This window comes from Mixophyes fleayi, chromosome 8 (genome assembly GCF_038048845.1).
Source record: "Mixophyes fleayi isolate aMixFle1 chromosome 8, aMixFle1.hap1, whole genome shotgun sequence".
NCBI classification, from domain to species: Eukaryota; Metazoa; Chordata; class Amphibia; order Anura; family Limnodynastidae; genus Mixophyes; species Mixophyes fleayi.
The window spans coordinates 27,869,906-27,889,784 of NC_134409.1; the positions used below are offsets into that span (position 1 = coordinate 27,869,906).

At 39.2% G+C, this 19,879-nt stretch overlaps 1 protein-coding gene across 7 annotated transcripts in view; it reads left to right on the forward strand.

Annotated features, from left to right (window-relative positions):
* The window catches only part of RASAL2 (RAS protein activator like 2), a 210,693-nt gene that overhangs the window by 79,451 nt on the left and 111,363 nt on the right, over positions 1 to 19,879 (forward strand). For 2 of the 7 annotated variants that reach the window (XM_075182211.1, XM_075182212.1), the window contains exon 1: positions 182 to 959. The exons of 3 other annotated variants lie outside the window; for them this stretch is intronic. In XM_075182211.1, the coding sequence (XP_075038312.1) occupies positions 356 to 959 (604 nt within the window). In that variant the 5' untranslated portion in view covers positions 182 to 355. Of the gene's footprint in view, positions 1 to 180; positions 960 to 14,105; positions 14,132 to 19,879 lie in introns of those variants that run through there. 2 more of the 7 variants (XM_075182213.1, XM_075182216.1) reach the window with 2 other exon arrangements.

Sequence of the window (19,879 nt, forward strand, 5' to 3'; positions counted from 1 at the left end):
AAGCTTGAATGCTTTTATTATTTTTACGCCATAGGATTCACATAATGCAGAACTGAGCTAGGCTTTGCATGACTGTCAGTGGTTCTGCAATTTTCTTTTGTAGTCATTTCCTGCAGACCTTTAGCAGAAAAGGTTTGCTCAGGAAGTGATGGTTTTTAAAGAGGCTGGTGCTTCTCTAGTGGGAGCAAACGGCGTGGGTTCAAGGCAGATGATGGCTGCGTAGCACAAGTCTACACTCTCATGTCAAGCGATTGTTTAATACAGTAAAATGGATTTTACACGGCGTAGAAATGTTAGTAAGGCACTCACAGATTATTGAGGAGGCATTTGTGCAGAATTATATGTATTTGACAGTATGGAGAGGATAAACCGGTTTAGGAAACAGACAAAGTCACATCATCCTGTGATTGAAAGATCCATGTCAGCACCAGTTGGAGTGGACAGCAAGGAAGAAAATGGTGGATTACATAACTATCGGTGGCGTTACCGTGTAAAGGGTAAGCGGTCTTTTTTTGGACTTTCTTTTTTTGGTAAAAGCCTTGCAAGTCAGAGAAGCCAGTCTGTTAACAGAATCGACACCAGAGCAAATTATGGGGAGCCATCTCTTCTTCGTCCAGTTATAAAACAAAATAAGCATCAGCCCGAATTTACCCATGTACGCAGGGTCCATGGTGACAACGAGACTCTGGACTTAAGGAGATCTCAAGAAATAAACGGGAGTGCAGCACATTTTGGTCAAGGGGTGAGACGAGTTACTTTTGAAAGGTCATCATCTGAGCCTTCTGGTCCAGCATCATGGAGAAGCCACCCAGACCATCCTTCCATGAGGCGTATACACTCCGTGGATTCCGGACAACGTGGATTCCTTCACCGTCGAATATTTTCTGCTCTTTCCAGTGGCCTGTCTAGGATTATCAGCTCAAATAGAGACATTCCAACATCAATTGAAGAGGAAGAAGGTAGGCAAGAGAATCACATACATTACACCTAACAAACAGGTCCTATTAGTTCTAAAATAGATTGTTACAACAGAGCTACATTATTAACCCAGCATATATTTTTGGGTAAGAAACAAGTAGAAACCAAGTGGTAATACAATACTCCTGTCACATTATAAAGCAAGACTGATAAATAGCAATACTTTGGGTTGTTTAAATTGACATCAACACCAAAATCATGTACAACATGTTTAAACATGTTTTTTTTTTTGTATGTAAAAAATGTTGTAAAACTTTAAGTAGCTATATTGTCACTAAACACCTGATAGTGGTATCTGTGCCATTAAAATAGCTCTCCCCCTTGAATTATCAGAATGTTTGGGCATTTGTTTGGAAACAATGATTTTCAAAATTATTCTGCCTTTGTCCGCTCCGAGGACAGTGGCATGTGGGGAGTTTGACTGGGGCGGTACACCTGTCAAACCGTAACGAAGGGTCCTAAGGCGAGCTCAGGGAGGACAGAAACCTCCCGTGGAGCAGAAGGGAGAATTAGCTGATATAGGAGAGTTTAATATTTAAAATAAATGTTGGAAACCTCCTTTAAGTGAGTACTAGCTGCTGTGTAGGGGTCTTGTGGAAGCATGGTAGTCCTGCGAACTGTGACTTTACAGCAATAAAACAAATAAACACAGTTACATTTTTATAGATTCATTACCCACACTGCCATATATTTAACAATATGTAGCACAAAGGGAACATTGACTTCTGTTCCTTTAATATATCCTTACATGAAACCAAGGAAATAAAAAGCTGCATGGGAACTTTGTTGCTGCATGTGAGATACACTGTACAGGCGCTCAACAAAGTGGCAAGGCTTAAAGTATAACACTTAAAAATGTCAAGCAGTCATTAGGATGACCATCACTACGCATAACCAAAACCATAAAGTTCTTTAAGTCCAGAACCGTCGACTCATCATAATCTAAAACCTACCCTAAAATTTAGCAAACCATCTGTCATGTATAATAACATATTTAGTGTTTTGAAAAATCAGAAAACTAGTTTGTTGCAGACTAAGGAAGTTCAGAGCCAGAGATGTCGTTTATAAGCCAAGAGGTTTTGCTCTCAAGTTTTCTAAGCTGCTGTGTGACTGCTCTAAATGTTTATGTTGCTTTGGGTGGGGGAACCCCATCTCTCAGTTTGGGCTGGATTGCTGCTATGATTTACAAAGAAAAATACTACATTGCCTTTTGCAATATATATATGTTTGATACAGTAATTTATGATCTCTTATTTTGATTTAAGAAGCTAGAAGAAAATGATTGATCTTTTGTGTCCAGCGCTGCCAGCTTAATGCCTTTTCATTATGAGAGTGTAGTAGAGCTATGATCTCAGCTAGTGTACAATACAATGAGCATTGGATTCCTTTGAAAAGCCTTCTGGATCTACAAATGGATATTTACTCTGAATGGCAATGTGCACCTTTTCGCGGCCTACACTTGGAAACACGAAGGCACTTTTTTTTTCCAAATGTTTTCCAATAAGAAGCAATCCTTGTAGAAAGACTAATTATGGAAGATTAAAGAAGGACTATCCTTCTAAACAGTAGCAGTAAAGAAGGCATTGCAGCCTCCATTGGCAATGTCATTGGCTATTAAGTTAGATCTCTCAGCCACTGCGGTTGCTATAGTTTTACACAGTAACAAAAGCGTGTTCCAAATTAATCTCCTTTTCTTCTGTTCATCCTTCACAAATAGGCCTAGATGTAAAGAGGGTTACTGGTTCTCACATTGGATAGCTTTATATTCTACATTCTGATGTATAATCCTTAGAACACTTTGATTTTGCCTCTCGCAGCTGGGAATTTTAGATGTGTGACCACCAAATGGCTTTGTTAATTTTTAGCCCAAGTTTCATTAACAGTTTCCCAGTAATCAAGAGCATTGCCTTTAGCCCAGCTTGTGTTTAAAATGCAGATTACCTGCAAGTTACCCGTATCTCTCAACAATGTGGTGCTATAGTAGGCCATACTTGGAGAAAAACCATCAGACAACTTTCTGTTTTTCACAATCTTGCCCAATCGTCACATCCTGTTTTGGTCCACAACAGCTGCAGTCCTGAGCAAACGCCAGTAAGGATGGACCTCTATATGACGATGTGACACCCACTATACCAGTTGGGTGTCGCATGATCAGACAAATTGTTGTAGTTGTAGAAGATCCGTAAGATTACGTAATTAACCCTACAAAACTGTTTATGCCAAAAAAGTTGTACTAATTTCAAAGCACATTAACAGCTGTTGCAGATGACACTTCACTGTGTGAAACTATTGCATCGTTCATGCAAGAAGATATAATTCTAATTGAACAGTCTGATAATGACTCTATCTACTTCCACTGCTAATTAGCAGGCGATTTCAGAGTATCTCTTTCATTATGTTACATTTAACCCCCTTTGCTTGGTACAGCTCCATCTCTATGCTTTCTGCATTTTCTCCAGGTTTTAACTGGCGTCTGAGCCATTACTTCCATTGTTTTGTACTGTTTAATATGAGCTACGTTTCAGTGAACCCACTTCACACTGTTCTTCTTCGAAATAAATCCTACTCTAGGCTTGTCTTTACAAGTGGTGCCCAGTTGGCAAGTTGACTGCTGGATGCTGCCCCCATTGTAATCTCCATTAATCTCCCCCAATTCTTTCTGATGTATGACACAACACAATAACAAGGGAATATAACCATGTAGAAAATAATGAAAAAAGAAAAGTACCTTGACAAAGAGGTAATAAAAATAATTAAAAATAAATATTCTCTTGATGGACAAGAAGATGAGGAGGAAACATGCAAGAAACACTACATGAAGGATGAATGTGAGGGAAATTATTTTATTTTGGCACAAGAACTTTCTTCTGTGAGATAGAAATGAAAGAAATGTATTGTAAAACAAAATATAAAGACCATCTCCCACGACTGAAAAAGAAAAATCAAGAATTACTTGACTGAAATCCTGTTTGATTTAGAGAGTGAAACTTTGGGGTAGGAAGATAATTAGAGTTGTAGTACTGTAGTTAAAGAACTGGTATTCACTAAGAATTAAGAGCCCCAGGGGCATAAGCGAGTGCCAAAAACAAAGGGCATTAGAAGTTGGCAAACTTAAGGCCTGGGGGACGAATTATCAAGCAACGCATTTTCTTCATGTTAATTGGCATCCATTATTGTGACTTTTCGCAGTGATAAGAGACTTTTTATTTGCTGTTTATCATTTTGCTCACGCTAGAACAGCGCCCCCGATAACCAGCTGTCCAACAATGTGAGGCTGTCCTGAAGAGCCACCGTGATTAAAGCAGGGTAATAAGGAGGACGCACAGTTTGGTTCAACTTATCCAGACTTCGATAAGTAAGCCAGGGGAACTCGGGTGGGACCTAGCCAGCTGTATGGGACCTGACCTGTGCCTGGCTGGATCCTTATCTGGCCTTCAGCAAGAGGCACTTCCATAGAGGTTAAGTAAGGAGTTATCGCTGGACCCATTGATCCACGAAGAAGGTCTAGTATTAAGCGCTGTGTTGTCACTATACATTATCCAAAAGTGATTGGTGACTTCAGAGGCTGGTGGTGGTGCTGCCGATATATACTGTAGTTATAATATTCTGCCATATCCTGTACACAGGGACATCCTGGCTGTGGACTAAGTGGGCGCTGCCCACAAACATTTGTACTAGCTAAAAGTTTGATGGGGTTCGGGAGAGGTGGAGCTGCAGCCACAGGGGAGAGGATATCTTTGATGTCTTCTGCTGTAGCCAGTTTATAGAATGGAAAATTGCCATAGTCATGTGGAAACAGCCATTTTCACATGGTTTTTGGTTAAAAAAAAATAAATATATATATATATATATATATATATATATATATATATATATATATATATATATTCTTGATAAATAGGCACCCTGGTGTTAAGAGATGAATATTAGGAATAATATGAAGATTTGACAATTAAAGTGTTCACCATAAAGGGTTCACAGTTTTAAGAGGTACAATGGGCTCCTAACATGGCTGTAATGTAAATTGACTCATTTTAAATACTGAAATTGTTCGCACTCTTAATGTTTCTAATAATATTAGCACATAGGGGCTTGTTCTGTTCAAATATGAGACTGTATGAGAACTAGGTAATAATGTTCAGCACAATACAGTATTACAAAACCTCACACCAGACTTGTAAAAACTTTAAGAGAAGCCAAAATAATATGTGGTTTCTGCAAGAACTTTTAAAGGGTTTAAAGTGTTTACGGAGTGTAAGTGTTCCTTAAAGGGGTAGCCTAGTTTGGCACAATCCACACTACCCACTTTACTTGGTGTGGATTAAGGATGACAACATTACTTTATTTCTTTTTGACATTTTATTATGAGGAATATAGATCCTCCACATCTATAATGCCACTGTATACCTCTAGGATTGTAAGTAAACATTGCCAGTAAGATCCTCAGTCAGTATTGCTTTCTCGAATACAGAAGTGTCCATGGCTTGAGCAGGTGCTGCATCATTTCAATTTCAAATCCTAGGTCACACAGTCGTTGATTGGTGCATAGCACAACCTCGGGCCATCAGACTGTGGACTCTTCTACTTCATATTATTACATAGTTACACATAGTAGGGTCCATCACATTCTACCATTAATACATTGTAATTGTGTTGATCCAGAGGAAGGCAAAACAAAACACCAATATAATTTAGCCTCACGGGAGGGTTTCTTGTCTTTCCTGGATCAGTTGCCTCATAATTTTTAGCCCCCCTAAGATCCCTCTGTCTTACAAGTGTAGCATGTGGCACAGGTAAGGGTTAAGAAAATAATACTTTGGAGGTGCTTGGTTTAAGTTTTTATTGGTCTTCCCTCTACCTCTAACTTTGTTATTGGTACTGATGTTTCCTGACCACTGAGTTGTCCTCAATCTTAAACAAACTTATCAGCCAGATTTATAATTTGCTGCACCCAGGAGACAGTAGACTCTTTGGTATTTGCGGTCCTTGGTGACCGATTACCCTGTCTGTTCTCATAATTGAATTCTCTAGTGCCAGCACCTGTCTGCCCTTCACTAAACTCCTGCTTCCAACTTTGCTTAGGAGTCATTCCCATGGTTGGTAGTGGGATTATACTACTCGTATACTACCCTTACTATTCATATCAGCCAGTCCGTAATATTTAATGGAGTGGCTACTTACCTGTCGTGTTTCCACACTTTTTACACTGGCCGTAAAGAGTGCCTGCAGCACACTCCTCTACATCTCCATTCACTTCAGTTGCTGATTTGTTTAAATGTGTTCGGGGGTTTTTTCATACAGTTACATTATAATATAAAAACAAAGGCAGGACATAGACATGTGTGTTTGACCCAGGCTATGAGAAGTTAGATTATATTAGTTATCCGAATGGGTGGAAAGCGGGCGAAGGTAAGAGCCAGGAGGGGGGAAACTAACTGGTTGGGAATCAGCTTATAAAATAAATCTGGTCCATGGTGGTCAAAGGTGTATTATGTTGGAGCCATAAACAGGGGAGCAGGATCTTAATATGGATGTGGGGGAGCCATGTTGTGATGTATTCCTGTTTAAATAGTAACCTGAATAACAAGATCCAAGCCAGTTTCTGTGTTGTGTTATTACATTCACCATTTAAATCCAGAATCTGGGCTTCCAGATGAGCAACTTGCTCACGTTTTGCACAACATTATTCAGCCTAGAACTTCTAGAAGTAGAATGGGTCCATGGGGTGGTCTTACCGATCATGGAGTACATACTAACTGCAGTTTACTTAATCTGCCTGTGTATTGTGATGGTGAGGTCTATTACCCATTGGCATTAAAAATCTTTACATTTTTTTCAATGCTCGTAAAAGTGTGTAAATGGGAAAGTGGATTGAAACTGGTTCCGTTGACTGGTTCCGTTGACCTGCCTACCCACTTCCACTTGCACCTGCGGTCGGGTGCGGTGGCAGCAACACTCTTTGCTTGCTCGGTTCTCTTGTGTTCACTGTAAGTGAATGCAAATTGGTCAATAGTTTCTTGACAGCAAGAGTTAAACCACCCTTACAGTAAAATGAAAGCACTGTGTACTAGAACCAAGTAATACAATGTAAGTGTAGTACTGCAAAGTATTAATATAGTAGTGTTAAGGTACCAATAGACTACTGAGAACTACAAGGCGCTAGTCTAAAATACTTTTTAAAGAAAAACTTACCACAAGGAAAAAAATATGTTAATATATACTTTGCTTTCCTAATTCCTTGTGTTGAACTATGTCCTTGCGTTAACTATGTACTTGTCAGAACAAATGCACTTTTCAGACCATTGCCAAGAAAACTGAAAACCTGGCACAGCTTTGTGAGGACAGATTTAGTTACAGTACTTTAGGTCTTGCATGCAGTCATGTTTAAACTATAATATTCTGGTCTTAAGTTTTTTTTTTTATATCAGCAAAGTGACATAACATGTTAATTTTGCTCACAAATATAATCCCTGATCAGAAATTGAGGAAGTCACTAACTATCTATTGCTGGATTACTCCAACTATCATTGTCAAACTCCATTCCATAGCTGACTGCTAGATAGAGATAGATATAGAGGTAGAGATAGATATATATATATCATTGCTTGTATGTAAGCCTGTTACTTTCCTCTATGTATTTTTTGGAACCTTATGATTACCTCCCTGTTTGAGAATTTCACTTGTGACTAACATTATATCATGCTGTGACTCAGATCTGACTAGATGCTGAGCTCACCTAGTAATCCTAATGAAACATTTTATGGATATGATACAGGGCGAGTCTTCTGTGAGCGACTCGCCGATATTCAAGAGTCAGCAAACTGCATCTCTGGGTATTAGGCTGGGTACACATTACAGAAATTTTCTCCCAATGTGTTATCTATAACGATTTTACGACATTTCACCAATACATTGCGCCTCTCTAGAAGATATAAAGCTCTTTGACCATTCCCAGCTACTCCTCTGAGATGATTATAGAAGCTTTATTATATAAAACCCTAGAAAAGGTGTCTGACTGGCCTGGTCTGCTGGAGGGTTGTTGTTCACATTCTTAGTGGGTGAACTGCCTGCTGCACAGTGTCACGCAGGAGTGAGGACGTTTCCTGTTACAGTATGTACAGGTGCATAGTATGAAAGCAGTGTGTATTCCTCGGTAGTGTCACATTACTGTTGTATGTCAGAATCAGGTTGGCTAGTAGAGCTGGGTGACTCACAAACCTCTGTCTTGTGGTTACAGTTGTGTCTATCTGCTGCCCTGAATAGAGGTGCCTGTTCCTTCCCTTCTGACAGCTGACATTCCTCTGGTAAACGTATCCTGCTCTCTGCTGCTGTCCTGACAGGTTGATCTCCAGGGTTCATGTGTTAATTCGGCAGCGTGAGGGCAGCAGGTCTGCTCATTCACCCAACTGGCCTTTGATATCTATACCTAGCGGGAAACTGCTGTTCAGCACAGTCTGGGATGGCAACATGGCTGTGTGCCACACAGTAGCGTTTTCTCTCCCTGGTGCATTCTATTGTGTGGTGATGAAAATTAATTATGTTGAGTACTAAAGCTACTCTCCATTTAAATAGCAAGCAACAGAAACGTTCAGCTGGAAAGAAGTTAAGAAAGTTCTTTCATACTTTTATAGCTATAATGCTGCATCCTGGGGTGCTTGGTGCATGTGAATGGGAACAGGGTGCACTGTAAACAATCTGGCATCTAAAATATTTATGTATGTAAATAAATGGAAAACATCCATACTTCCAAATCTGAGTGATGCTTCAAGCAAATCTTATTGTTTATTTATGCTAAGGTCATACAATACCCTTATTCCCGCCGACCTCCAGTGTTTAAACAGAGGGGCGAAAATACCTGTTGGAAATCCTGGCTTGTTCCAGATTGGTGTAAAAAAAGAGATTGCAGTGGATTGTTTAAACTGAGATTTGCTTGTGTCCCATAAAGATAAGCAAATTTAAGGGAGGGGATAGAATGTAGCTGAGGCGGTCTACTTATTTATTTAACACCTAGGGGTATATTTACTAAACTGCGGGTTTGAAAAAGTGGAGATGTTGCCTATAACAACCAATCGGATTCTAGCTTTCATTTATTTAATACATTCTACAAAATGACAGCTAGAATCTGATTGGTTGCTATAGGCAACATCTCCACTTTTTCACACCCGTAGTTTTGTAGATCTAGCCCTAAGTCTTACCATCTTCATCACTGAGTGCCACTATGAATACATCCTACCAATCAGAAGCTGGAGAGGCGTACCAGAACTAGTAGTCCTGTATAATCTGGCTGTCGTCTGAGTTTGATTTATGTGTTAGGTTAAAGGGCCATTGTACTGAAACATTACCAGTATGAATAACTCCTAGTGCTGAATTGAATAGAGAATGATTTTCCAAGATTATTTGGCCACATGGCACTGTATCAATTGAGTGTTCTTACCTCTCAAAATCAGTAGTTAAAAGCAAAAAGTAAATAAACTCAAATTAAACCTTCATTTCTTGTGTAAGGAACATTACTGTCTTTAAGTGGTATTCATGTTTAGTGAAAGATACAGCCTTATGGTCTGTATTGCTGTACATTTGTACATACATTGCTCTTTCTTTACAGCGGAGATACAGGCAACGTGATTGTCGAGAGTTGGAACTACAATATCAGTCCCACAATTTGTTTCTGGGACACTTGTCAGATATGCCATTCGTTTGGGGTCCGAGAACAGTAGCAACTTATGGATGGTGGGAAGCTTATTATTTATAAGGTTCTACAGACTCCAGAGTGCTGTACAATTACAGATAGGACATAATTAATACAAAATCACAAATACATGAGCTGTGAGGACTTGCACAAAATGTAGTAAAAGACATGACAGGACAGATGAGGAAGACAGACAGTAGACCAACATGAGACAATAGAGGACCCTGCCCATGAGAGCTTACCTTCTTTGGAGATGGAACCACCCATAGGTCCAATATTAGCACAGATTTTTAGGAGGTTTCATTTTGTTTGGGATGGCACATTGGACAATCTGGATGAGTTTTATCATTGAGTCTCAATGGTAACTAATTAGATATTTGAGATGTGACAATGAGTTTCATTTTTTTGGGATCTGACTTTGGGTGATGATACTATTAAATAATTTCAATCTGATCTATTTAGGAAGCCAATCGCTATGAATAGCATTGGTAAGGCTGATTGATGCCAGGGCGTTCTGGTTGGGACAACTTCACTGCAAATTCCGGAGAAATGTGCAGCAGATTTGTTATACAGAGGTTACACCAAATACGTCCTAGATAGAGCTATTACTAAAGCAGTATAGAAACCTGGGGAACAATATCTGAGAAATATCACCTAAAAAGCAATACATGGGTTTAGGATAAAGTCTATCGACTACACCTACAACCCAGAATATCATGAGATTTGTAGAACTGTTAAAATAACATTTATCAGTATTCAAGATAAATAATTGGGAGATATAGTTGAGAATAGCAACTGTTATACTTCTAACAGGGCTTCCACAATTAGGAACTTGCTGTCTGTAAGTAAATCTGTGAGAACTTAAAACGTCGGTCACACTTGGCTAAAAACCTCATGAATGTGGTCATGAGGAGCCAAGATATGCAAGTTGCCCTTTAGCAAAACAATCAACCTGTTTTGAAAGTTTTAATATAGAAGAGAAATTTCAAATCAAGGTTTGGTGTAACCGTGTTATAAAGGGTTTTGTTTATCGATGTCTTGCAAATGTAGTTTACAATCTATAGGTCAAATGACTCAATGGGCCAAAGAACGCTTGAGAACAAATTTTGAACGTGTGAAAAAAGTAAAAGAATGTTATTGTCTCGTCATGTTATCTTGAAACACAATGCAATATTGAATGAGTTTTCACATTATAGGAGAGTGGGTGGGAATATGTCAATACTGCTTTCTAAACAAGAGATTTTTATTTTTTTTAATATTTAAATTAGTCCACAGAAAATCTAAATTGTGAATTTCATGTATCCCTAGATCAAACATATTATAAGTTTCTGAGTTTCTAGCATACAAGATGATGATTGTTCTCTAATCTTTGTTCTTTATTGGTAAGACTTTTACTAGATTTTACTCTGAAATAGTGAATTAAGATAATTTCTTTCCTTGTTTGGGGTTGTATTGGGATCAAGCACATAGGGGATGAAATACTGCTGATATGTAATTATGTATGTGTTTTCTTTTTTCTGTAATTCTTTTTTATATGCATTTTCTTTATAATTGATTGGGGAAAGAGTTTGTCCCAGAGAGACTTCTCTGGTATCCATATTTAATATATTAAATTAATGTGTGTGCGTGTTTGTATTTGTGTATACCAGAAAATTTAGGCTATAATTTGCGCAGACAGGCTGCTAAGTGGCAAATGCCAATACTGTATTAGTGTGTTACATAGACTTTTCAGACCGAAATTGTGATATATATCTGTGCATTCGCAGCGGCTCTCGGACTGGCTGGCACATGCACTATCGTTTACATTAAGCAATTTATAAATTTACAGAGCCATTGGAGTATCATTTGATCCATCACCCTGAAGAAGTCCAGAAACTGGATGAGGGCCCATCCACAGAACACCGATCTAGCAATGGCTCACCTGGGTCTCCTAATGCTAGGCTAGTCTGCTCTTTTTTTTTGCAAGCAACAGGGGCCTAAAGGATTCTATGCTCTAGCAAAGACTGTATTAGTGGGCTATACCTGATCTACATAAGCTCTCTTACATTTACTAATGTATTTTTTTATTAAAGCATTTTATATTTATATAGCAAATTCCGTAGCGCTGTACAACACTGTAATAAACAATCCTGACAAATACAGACATAGATAAGGAGCCCCAGCTCGCAAGCTTGCTATCTGTGGGATTTTATAGCTTTTGTTGACTAAGTTCTTTAAATTTCCCTCTAGTTTCCTGCATGATACTGAAACACATAATACTGAGAGTGCTTTGATAATGCGATTGACTTGTAGTATAATAAATACACTTAAGTGCGTATTGAGAGGAACGGTGAAAGAGCACTGCAGCCTCAATCTGAGCTCTGTATGGCCACATAGCATTGAAAACATTCTGTGCAGCGCTATACTTCTACAGTATATGGTATACACATCAAGGCCATAAATATACAATATAATATGGATGTGAGTCAGGCATATTTGCTAAATTGAGAGATGCCAGACACACTTGCTGTGATATCCTTTTACCTAGGCTGCTTTGTATGTAGTGTGGTTTCACGTTGTTCACATGTCTGCTACCAAGGTTGTGTGCAGGGTGTAAGATGAAATGTCTTCCTGAACAAGGAGGTTATAATTAGCCGTATGACTGCAGCACATTCTCGGAATGATACTCATCTCAGTCCTGATGTGTTTAACAGCTGTATGTTGGTAAAGAGGAACTTCAGTCTGTGTGTGAGCAATACTCAGAAGCTGCAGTTTTATTGGTCCATAGTGATAAGACACAGGATCACCATGGAATTTCATGGTAATGGTTTCACTTATTGTGTGACCAATATTAATGGGAATGCAGCGTGTGATTTAACTGGAAACCAGTGACAGCGTTGAGGCATTAATTGACTGGAACCCGGTAACACATTGAACCACACTGTTTGTCTTTTGTTTTTATGCCCCCCACAGCGTCTCTTGCCCTCCCAGCCTGTCCCTCACATCCCTTCATTTTACTTTATCTGCTTTTATATAGCAGCAATAGCGGGGGCAGATGGATAGAAGCAGTGGGGATCAATAAATACTACCGTTACTCCCGAGGATCCCACCTGCCCAGTGGGCCAATGAGGTAGTGTGATGGTATGATGTCTTATAGACATCCATATATTATGTATGGACATATGAAGCTATATGATATGTATGGACATATGAAGCTATATGGGAACATATTGACTATAGGGGCTGCATGGGCATATTGATTATATGGAGCATACTGGCTTTATACTAGTTGTATGTCTATATGGAGGTATATTGACTTTATATGTGCTGACATGTGAGGCTATATGGGTGCATGGGAGGGTTTGTAGAGACATTTCAATGTACAGTTAGGTTGTATCTCTTCTACTATAGAGTGTATGCCAAGCATTCACCTTTATGCTTAGATAAGCACAGCTGTTTTCTGTTTTCTTTTTTGTCCAAACCATGTCTGGTGTGTGTATGTGTGTATATATATATATATATATATATATATATATATATATATATATATATATATATATATATATATATATATATATATATATAAATATAAATATTTTTTCTTTTGTATACAGCAAAGCACACTCTACAATTTCATTGCTGTAATAATGTTGGCGCATGACACTGCCTGAGCGCCATAGATTATTGCTGTCATACATAGTATTAGTGAGCATCTCAATTTGGGAAAAAATAAAGTTAAAAATCCAGTTGTGCGGTCTGCATTGTGTATAGGCTGTATTTTAATGAATGTTGTCAGCCTAAAACATGGCTGCCTGCTGGGTGTTAAAGGCGAATGTACGGACAGCCCCAAGAACAATATTGTTTTTGCCAGTACTAACACTACATTTATTTAATGGTATTCTTTTACCTCTGGACACAGGAAGAGAGGATGCTGACCTCCTGGTGCTGTTTACTAGTTAAAGTCTACAGATTAAAGTAAGCTTGGAGTTTGTTGTGCTGGTTCTATCAGTAGTTGTGACATTGGTTATAAATATTTGCCTTACATCTGATAATTGCAGAAGCATTGTTTGAATAATAAATATCACTATAGCTACTGTATTTACAAAAAGGTGATCTGCATTTTGGTCCTGGCTCTGTGCCTAGAAAACTACGGTAAGGTAATGTAACAAAGTGCCACACTCCACTTGGCAAGATTCCCAGGTTGTTCCCATGACAACCACACATCCTGTTTGCCGTCTACCTGCGCTATGTATTTCTACTTTGCTGGTATGATTAATTAACATTGAATAACTCCTATAATAATGCTTGCACAAGTCAGGATAAGTATAGGAGCTTCTGTCCGGTCTGTTTGTTGTGTGGATATACTGTTCATTCACACTTGACTTGTTCAAGCATTTTGTTAAATGTGGAAGAACATGAAAAACACATTTCAGATGCATTAGCAGTGTGAATGGAACACTAGACGCCAGGTACATCATGTGATGCGAGGTGAGGGCACTGGCAGGAAAGCCCCTTTGGGATTTTATGACATGACTCATGAACTATTTGTAACCTCAGGTCTGTGCAGGTTTTTTTTTTTTAAACATACAGATTGTTTGTGAAATGCAGATTGTATATCCAAATTATGTCAATTTAGTCCCTTATACAATGGGACTTTTATAAAGGGCTGTAGCTGGGATATGAGCTATCGTCAGAACACACTGCCTTTTCTCATTGTGTCTTTTAGGTAATAAATCTGTTTTGCTTCTATTGTGCATTGCTGAGGTTGTTCCCTCCCATGAACCATAAATGTTGTTTGGACACAGAGGAGACATGTAGATTACATCAGAACTGAATTTTATTTGCAAGATACCTGAATGAATGACTTATCAGGAAACAAATATATGATGTGTTTTTCACTTTAACGTGTTTTTTTTGGGGGGGGTGGGGGGGATGTGAAAGTAAGTTCTGCATACTTAGGAGACACTCTTCGGCTGAGTAGCAGGATCAGCCTGGGTGTGTGGTCAGCATCTGTAAGGTCTAACAATTGTCCTTCAGAAATCTAACTGGAAGTTGGCTGCCTATGCATTGTTATGTTCTGGGCAAGAAATGTGTCAGCAAAATGTGTGGCTAATTTTACCAGCTACAGAGCAACATAACTGAAAACTGTCCTGCCTTAGGGAATTTTGGGATGTATGACGAATTCACCAATCTGCAGAGCACACACCTGCCACTGGTATGTGTGGCAGTGCATGTGCGCTTTTAGGAGAGGGGGCTTAGAGGTGGTCCAGCCTGTCAGGAGACTGGTCATACCCACATTGTGAATCACAATGGGCAATGTCAATAATATCCATAAAGCTTTTTTTATTTGCATTTCAAATCAGCCATTCTGCTGGCGTGATTCTACCTGCAGTGCAGCGACACGATTGTGTCATTGTGTAGCTGGGGACGGGGGCATGATGACATGTAGAACATGAGGGCCCTCTACATCACAATTTGTGATGTGGTCATGCCCCATTGTGATGTTAAAGCGGTACACACTGTATGTCCTGATTGGATAAGTTGGAAGGTGTGGAGCAACCAGAATTATTCACAAATAAAATACTTTGTTCAGAAAACAAGGAATTGCCCCACACGACAATGTCCTCTGCCACTTATCAAAGAAACTACTCTATACAGTTAAACCCTGCTAATTACAAAACGGGTGCACAACTATAATTTAGGATGACGAATGGATCCACACTTGTTTTAGCAATCACAAGCTTATCTCAAATACCCTCAGATTGGATAAGTTCTTGAGACTTGTGTATATATAGGTATGGGATCTATTATCTGAAATACCCGGGATTTAGAATTTCTGGATACCTGTTTTCTCCTGTAGTTTTGAGTACCATGCCTAAAATAGATTTGTTATTTAACATTTCTTACAAGTTTTTGAGATTTTCTCAGCTACAGGTTTCCATTGCCACTATCTGACTGGCTAGACTGGCACAATGCTTCATGGGGAATTAGTAGGGTTTACATTCATTACAATTTTCTTTACTTCAGTAAGCTATGCGGGCATACATTAATATGCACATTAAGCCATATTAGCGTTTTTCAAAGGGAATTTATATACAAACTTAATACTTGGCCACTCTACTGGGATGTCCGGGAAACTCCTGAATTTTAGGGTGTCCTCCTGGACACCTGGGACAGTAGACCACACTTCTGGAGCCCATCTCTCGATTGAAGTCCTCAGACTTCACTGGAAGGGCCCTCATGTTCTACATGTCGTCATGCCCCCGTCCCCAGCTACACAATGACACAATCGTGTCGCTGCACTGCAGGTAGCATCACGCCAGCAGAATGGCTGATTTGAAATGCAAATGAAAAAAGCTTTATGGATATTATTGACATTGCCCATGCTTCTGACATCATTCTCACTATAATTGCATTTGATCACAATAGAAACCTTTTTAATCATCATTTCGTACCCAATTAAACCGCCCTTAAGGTGAAAGAGGGCCTTATTATTTTGCCTTCTGGATAGTTCTTGTGAACTCTTTGCTGTTTTCCCAACACGAAGAACGTCTGTATCTCATTCAAAGCAGGAAGCCATGTGATATTCCTAGAAAAACGCTGCTTTACTGAGCTTTTAATCAGATTGTTAGGAAATGCAAACCAAGGGAATTCAATTTATCTATTACATTAATGTGTGTCTGTGTGGGAATGGAAATAAATTCTTCTCAGTACTTTGAACTTTTGCTATTGGCATTCATGTAAAATCTGCAAGTGTCTTTAAAGTGTGGATGAATTTAGATTTACAACAAATAGAACGTCTCGGGCTCCTTATGACTGTTATAACTGGCATTTTGAGAACTGCAACTTGTAACCATTTATCTTAGGAAGTTTACACAAAGTTATACATTTCTTTGTTAGTGTCTACCTGTTGTGTATGTAAAGTGCGTGCAGGCATATTGTGACAGAAGAACAAGTCATTAATGTGCATTAGTAAATGTCTGTGATGTCACTAGTTCCCAGTGAACTGACAGGCTGCAGTGTCATGAAGATTGACTAAGCTCACACAATGGCTGCCTCCATTGTGACCAGTTCTGTATTTAGATATTGCAAGCCTTATTAATTATTATCATCCTTTATAAAAGGCTGACATATACAGCCTGGAGGGGATCATGACACAAACAAATTACATAAAGTGACATTATTTTTATTGTGTTTTAGTTATAAAGCGCTGGCATTTTATACAAAGCTGTGCACTGAGGTGATCATGACATAAACAAATGACATACAAAGACCTGAAACAGAAGGTAAAGATGGCCATGGCCAAATGAGCTTACAATCTAATAGATAGGAAACATGTTACATGAGAGATCATCATCATTTATTTATATAGCGCAACCAATTCCGCACTGTACAGAGAATATTTGCCACTCACATCAACACACACAAACACACAAACACACACACACACACACACACACACACACACACACACACACTAGTGTTAATTTTGTCAGCACCGATAAGCCTTTGTACTGTAGGAGGAAGCACAAGGAGAACATACAAACACCTCACAGATAGGGCCCTGGTCAGGAATCAACCTCATGACCCCAGCGCTGTGAAGCAGAAGTGCTAACCACTGAGCCACGTGCTGCCCATGGAATAGCAGTCATAGCTGCATATGACTGTAAGACAACAGCGTTATCCACTGTCCACAATAAAGCCATGAGACCCAAAATCTTAAAACGCTCTCATGCCACACTGGCACTCATGTGGTTGTCCACCAGTAGCTGTGTGAAGCCCGGTGTTTTTTTCTTTTTAGCATCATGCTTGTTGATGGAAAAACAGCCAGGATTCTGCTTCCCCACAGTCGGAGGCAGCAGAAACAACCAGAGTAGGTGCAAAGATGGCCACAGCAATGACCGCTGTGCTAACTTTGTTCAATAGGTCTTTTAAACAACCCTGTCCATAGTGTGATGACGGCATGTAATTTCCCACCGCCTTCACAAGATATTCATTGCTTCATCTGTGTGAATGATGATTATTGGGAGATAGGGCACAGAGCTGACCTAAAGCACAGTCATCACTTACTGTATTTGGGTTATGGGTTTCCCTCATATACCATAATATGGCCCATCTGAGCCTTGTCCTGTGTCCTTGTGTTCTGCGTAGGCATATTGTGCGCCAATAAATTGAATTTCTTAGGTCTTTCAGGGAGGTTGAAGGAGATCATTGAACTGTGAAAGTTCTCACTTTTAATTATTTAAAGTCTGAAGTTAAGATTGTGGCATGTGCTACTTATTCGTGGTAATTGTATTATTTTGCATGTTCTACATTTTATTACTTTCACGCCGCTGTTTAGTTGCTAACTTTGTTTTTCTCACAACAAAAGCTTTGATAAGCTTTTATACTTTATTTGGTTTTGTTTTTTTGTTTCCGCTTTACAAATATAACAGCTACCATATCACGAAATTGTCAGTTGGGGTGAGAAATAAATAGAAACCGTTAATGACATTGGAGGCATTGGATTTGGCCTAACAGTGCCTAATTACCACAATTCTCACTACCAAAGATAACAAACCTAGTGCCTAAAGAACGAGCCTGCTGAAGCTTTCAGCGCAATCAGCCAGTGTGTACATTTCAATGTATTTTTATCTCGCTGCTCCCTTTGGATGTGAGTTCATTGAAATAGAATAGCAGGCAAGCAACAGCCTTTTCTCTCCAGATTGTTGTGTGGGTGTCTGATCAGGAATACTGTCATGCTACGCACAGCTCCTAAGTAGATAATTGTAGTTTACATTTGGCATGTAATTGCGTTCCATTTAAGCAGGCATATTCTTGGAAGTGTGGGATGGTCGCCCGTTGCTTGGTTCGTCTTTATACCAAACCATGGTCTGGCTTTTCTGGGGGGAAAAATATATATATATCTGATTCCTCAAATGGCAGCTTCATGATTTCTTTTTAAGCATTTTACATTTCCATCTCTTTATGCCATTCCTGGATGAGGTCCAGTTTCTCACCCTACTGTTTTATTATGAGAACAGCTATGAGTTCAGTAGGAAATGGGAATTCCCACTCATTAAAATGTTCTCAGGAAGTTTTGCATCTATTACTATCGGCTAAATAAAGATTACCAAGCTTTAATGTTTTATAAATTGCTATACTGCAGCTTCCATATTAGTCGACTAACTTCTACCTCCACATCAGCTGCTGGTGTGTTCTATGACCAATGAGCTTCATGAACGATCCTTTTGTCTGGGTTTGCTAACATTCCTTTATGATGGGACTATAAGTCTGTGGATTCTTGTGGTCTTTGTACCATGGTAGGTGATGTACTGCGCAGTGTCACTGATAATGGCCTCTGACAGCAGTCAGACCTAATGACACAAATTTAGGAGGATGTCCTAATCTCCTGGGAATCCAGAAGGGCTCCCTGAAATTCGTGAGCCTCCTAGACATTCTGGGAGAGTAGGCGAGTATGCTATCAAAGCTAGATTAACTGGTCTTGTAACCTATTGTAGATCAGCCTGGTCATCCTCGTGTCCCAATAAACTATATTATGCTTGGATAATCTTAAATTAGCCCTGATTAAATACATGTGATTCCTGATTGAAAATGACGAGAGAACCTTGACAAATCGGTTTCTCAGCAGATAATAAAGATGTCACATGGAATTAGTGATAAAGGCTGGCCTGTTCTTTAAATCCTTTGACGTATACAATTAATATTAATGAATAAATAAAATATAGTAGTCACTGCATCCCCACTGTGAATGCATTGTTGTTGTGGGTTTTTTTTGTTTTGTTTTTATACCATTAATGTAAATATTTTTTGTTTCACTACTTTTTCTTCTTGACTGGTGGCCACAGTCCAGTTGTTAAGCCCGACTACTGAACGCTTTGAACTGTAATAAGCAGACGCAGCTCTGGATTGGACAGATCTAGTTTTTTGGTTGAGGGGTAGGCCGAACGGTCACATTGCACGGTGCCCTGCATGTTTGCATTAATTTCATAGGTCAGCTGATCCCTCACACCCGTCACTGGGGATCATCAGCCAACCAGAATTCTGCTTTGCTTGATAGGATTCATTTTTGGTTATTTAGAGTGATTTTGGCTGGTCATGACACTGCTGTGTGTTGACAATTTGGTGTGAAAACAAGCAGATTAGCTGGAGTGATCACTACATACATGCATGTCTGACATAAGTCTGACATAACTCATGTGTTTTAATATATATTCATTGTGCTGATGTTTTCTA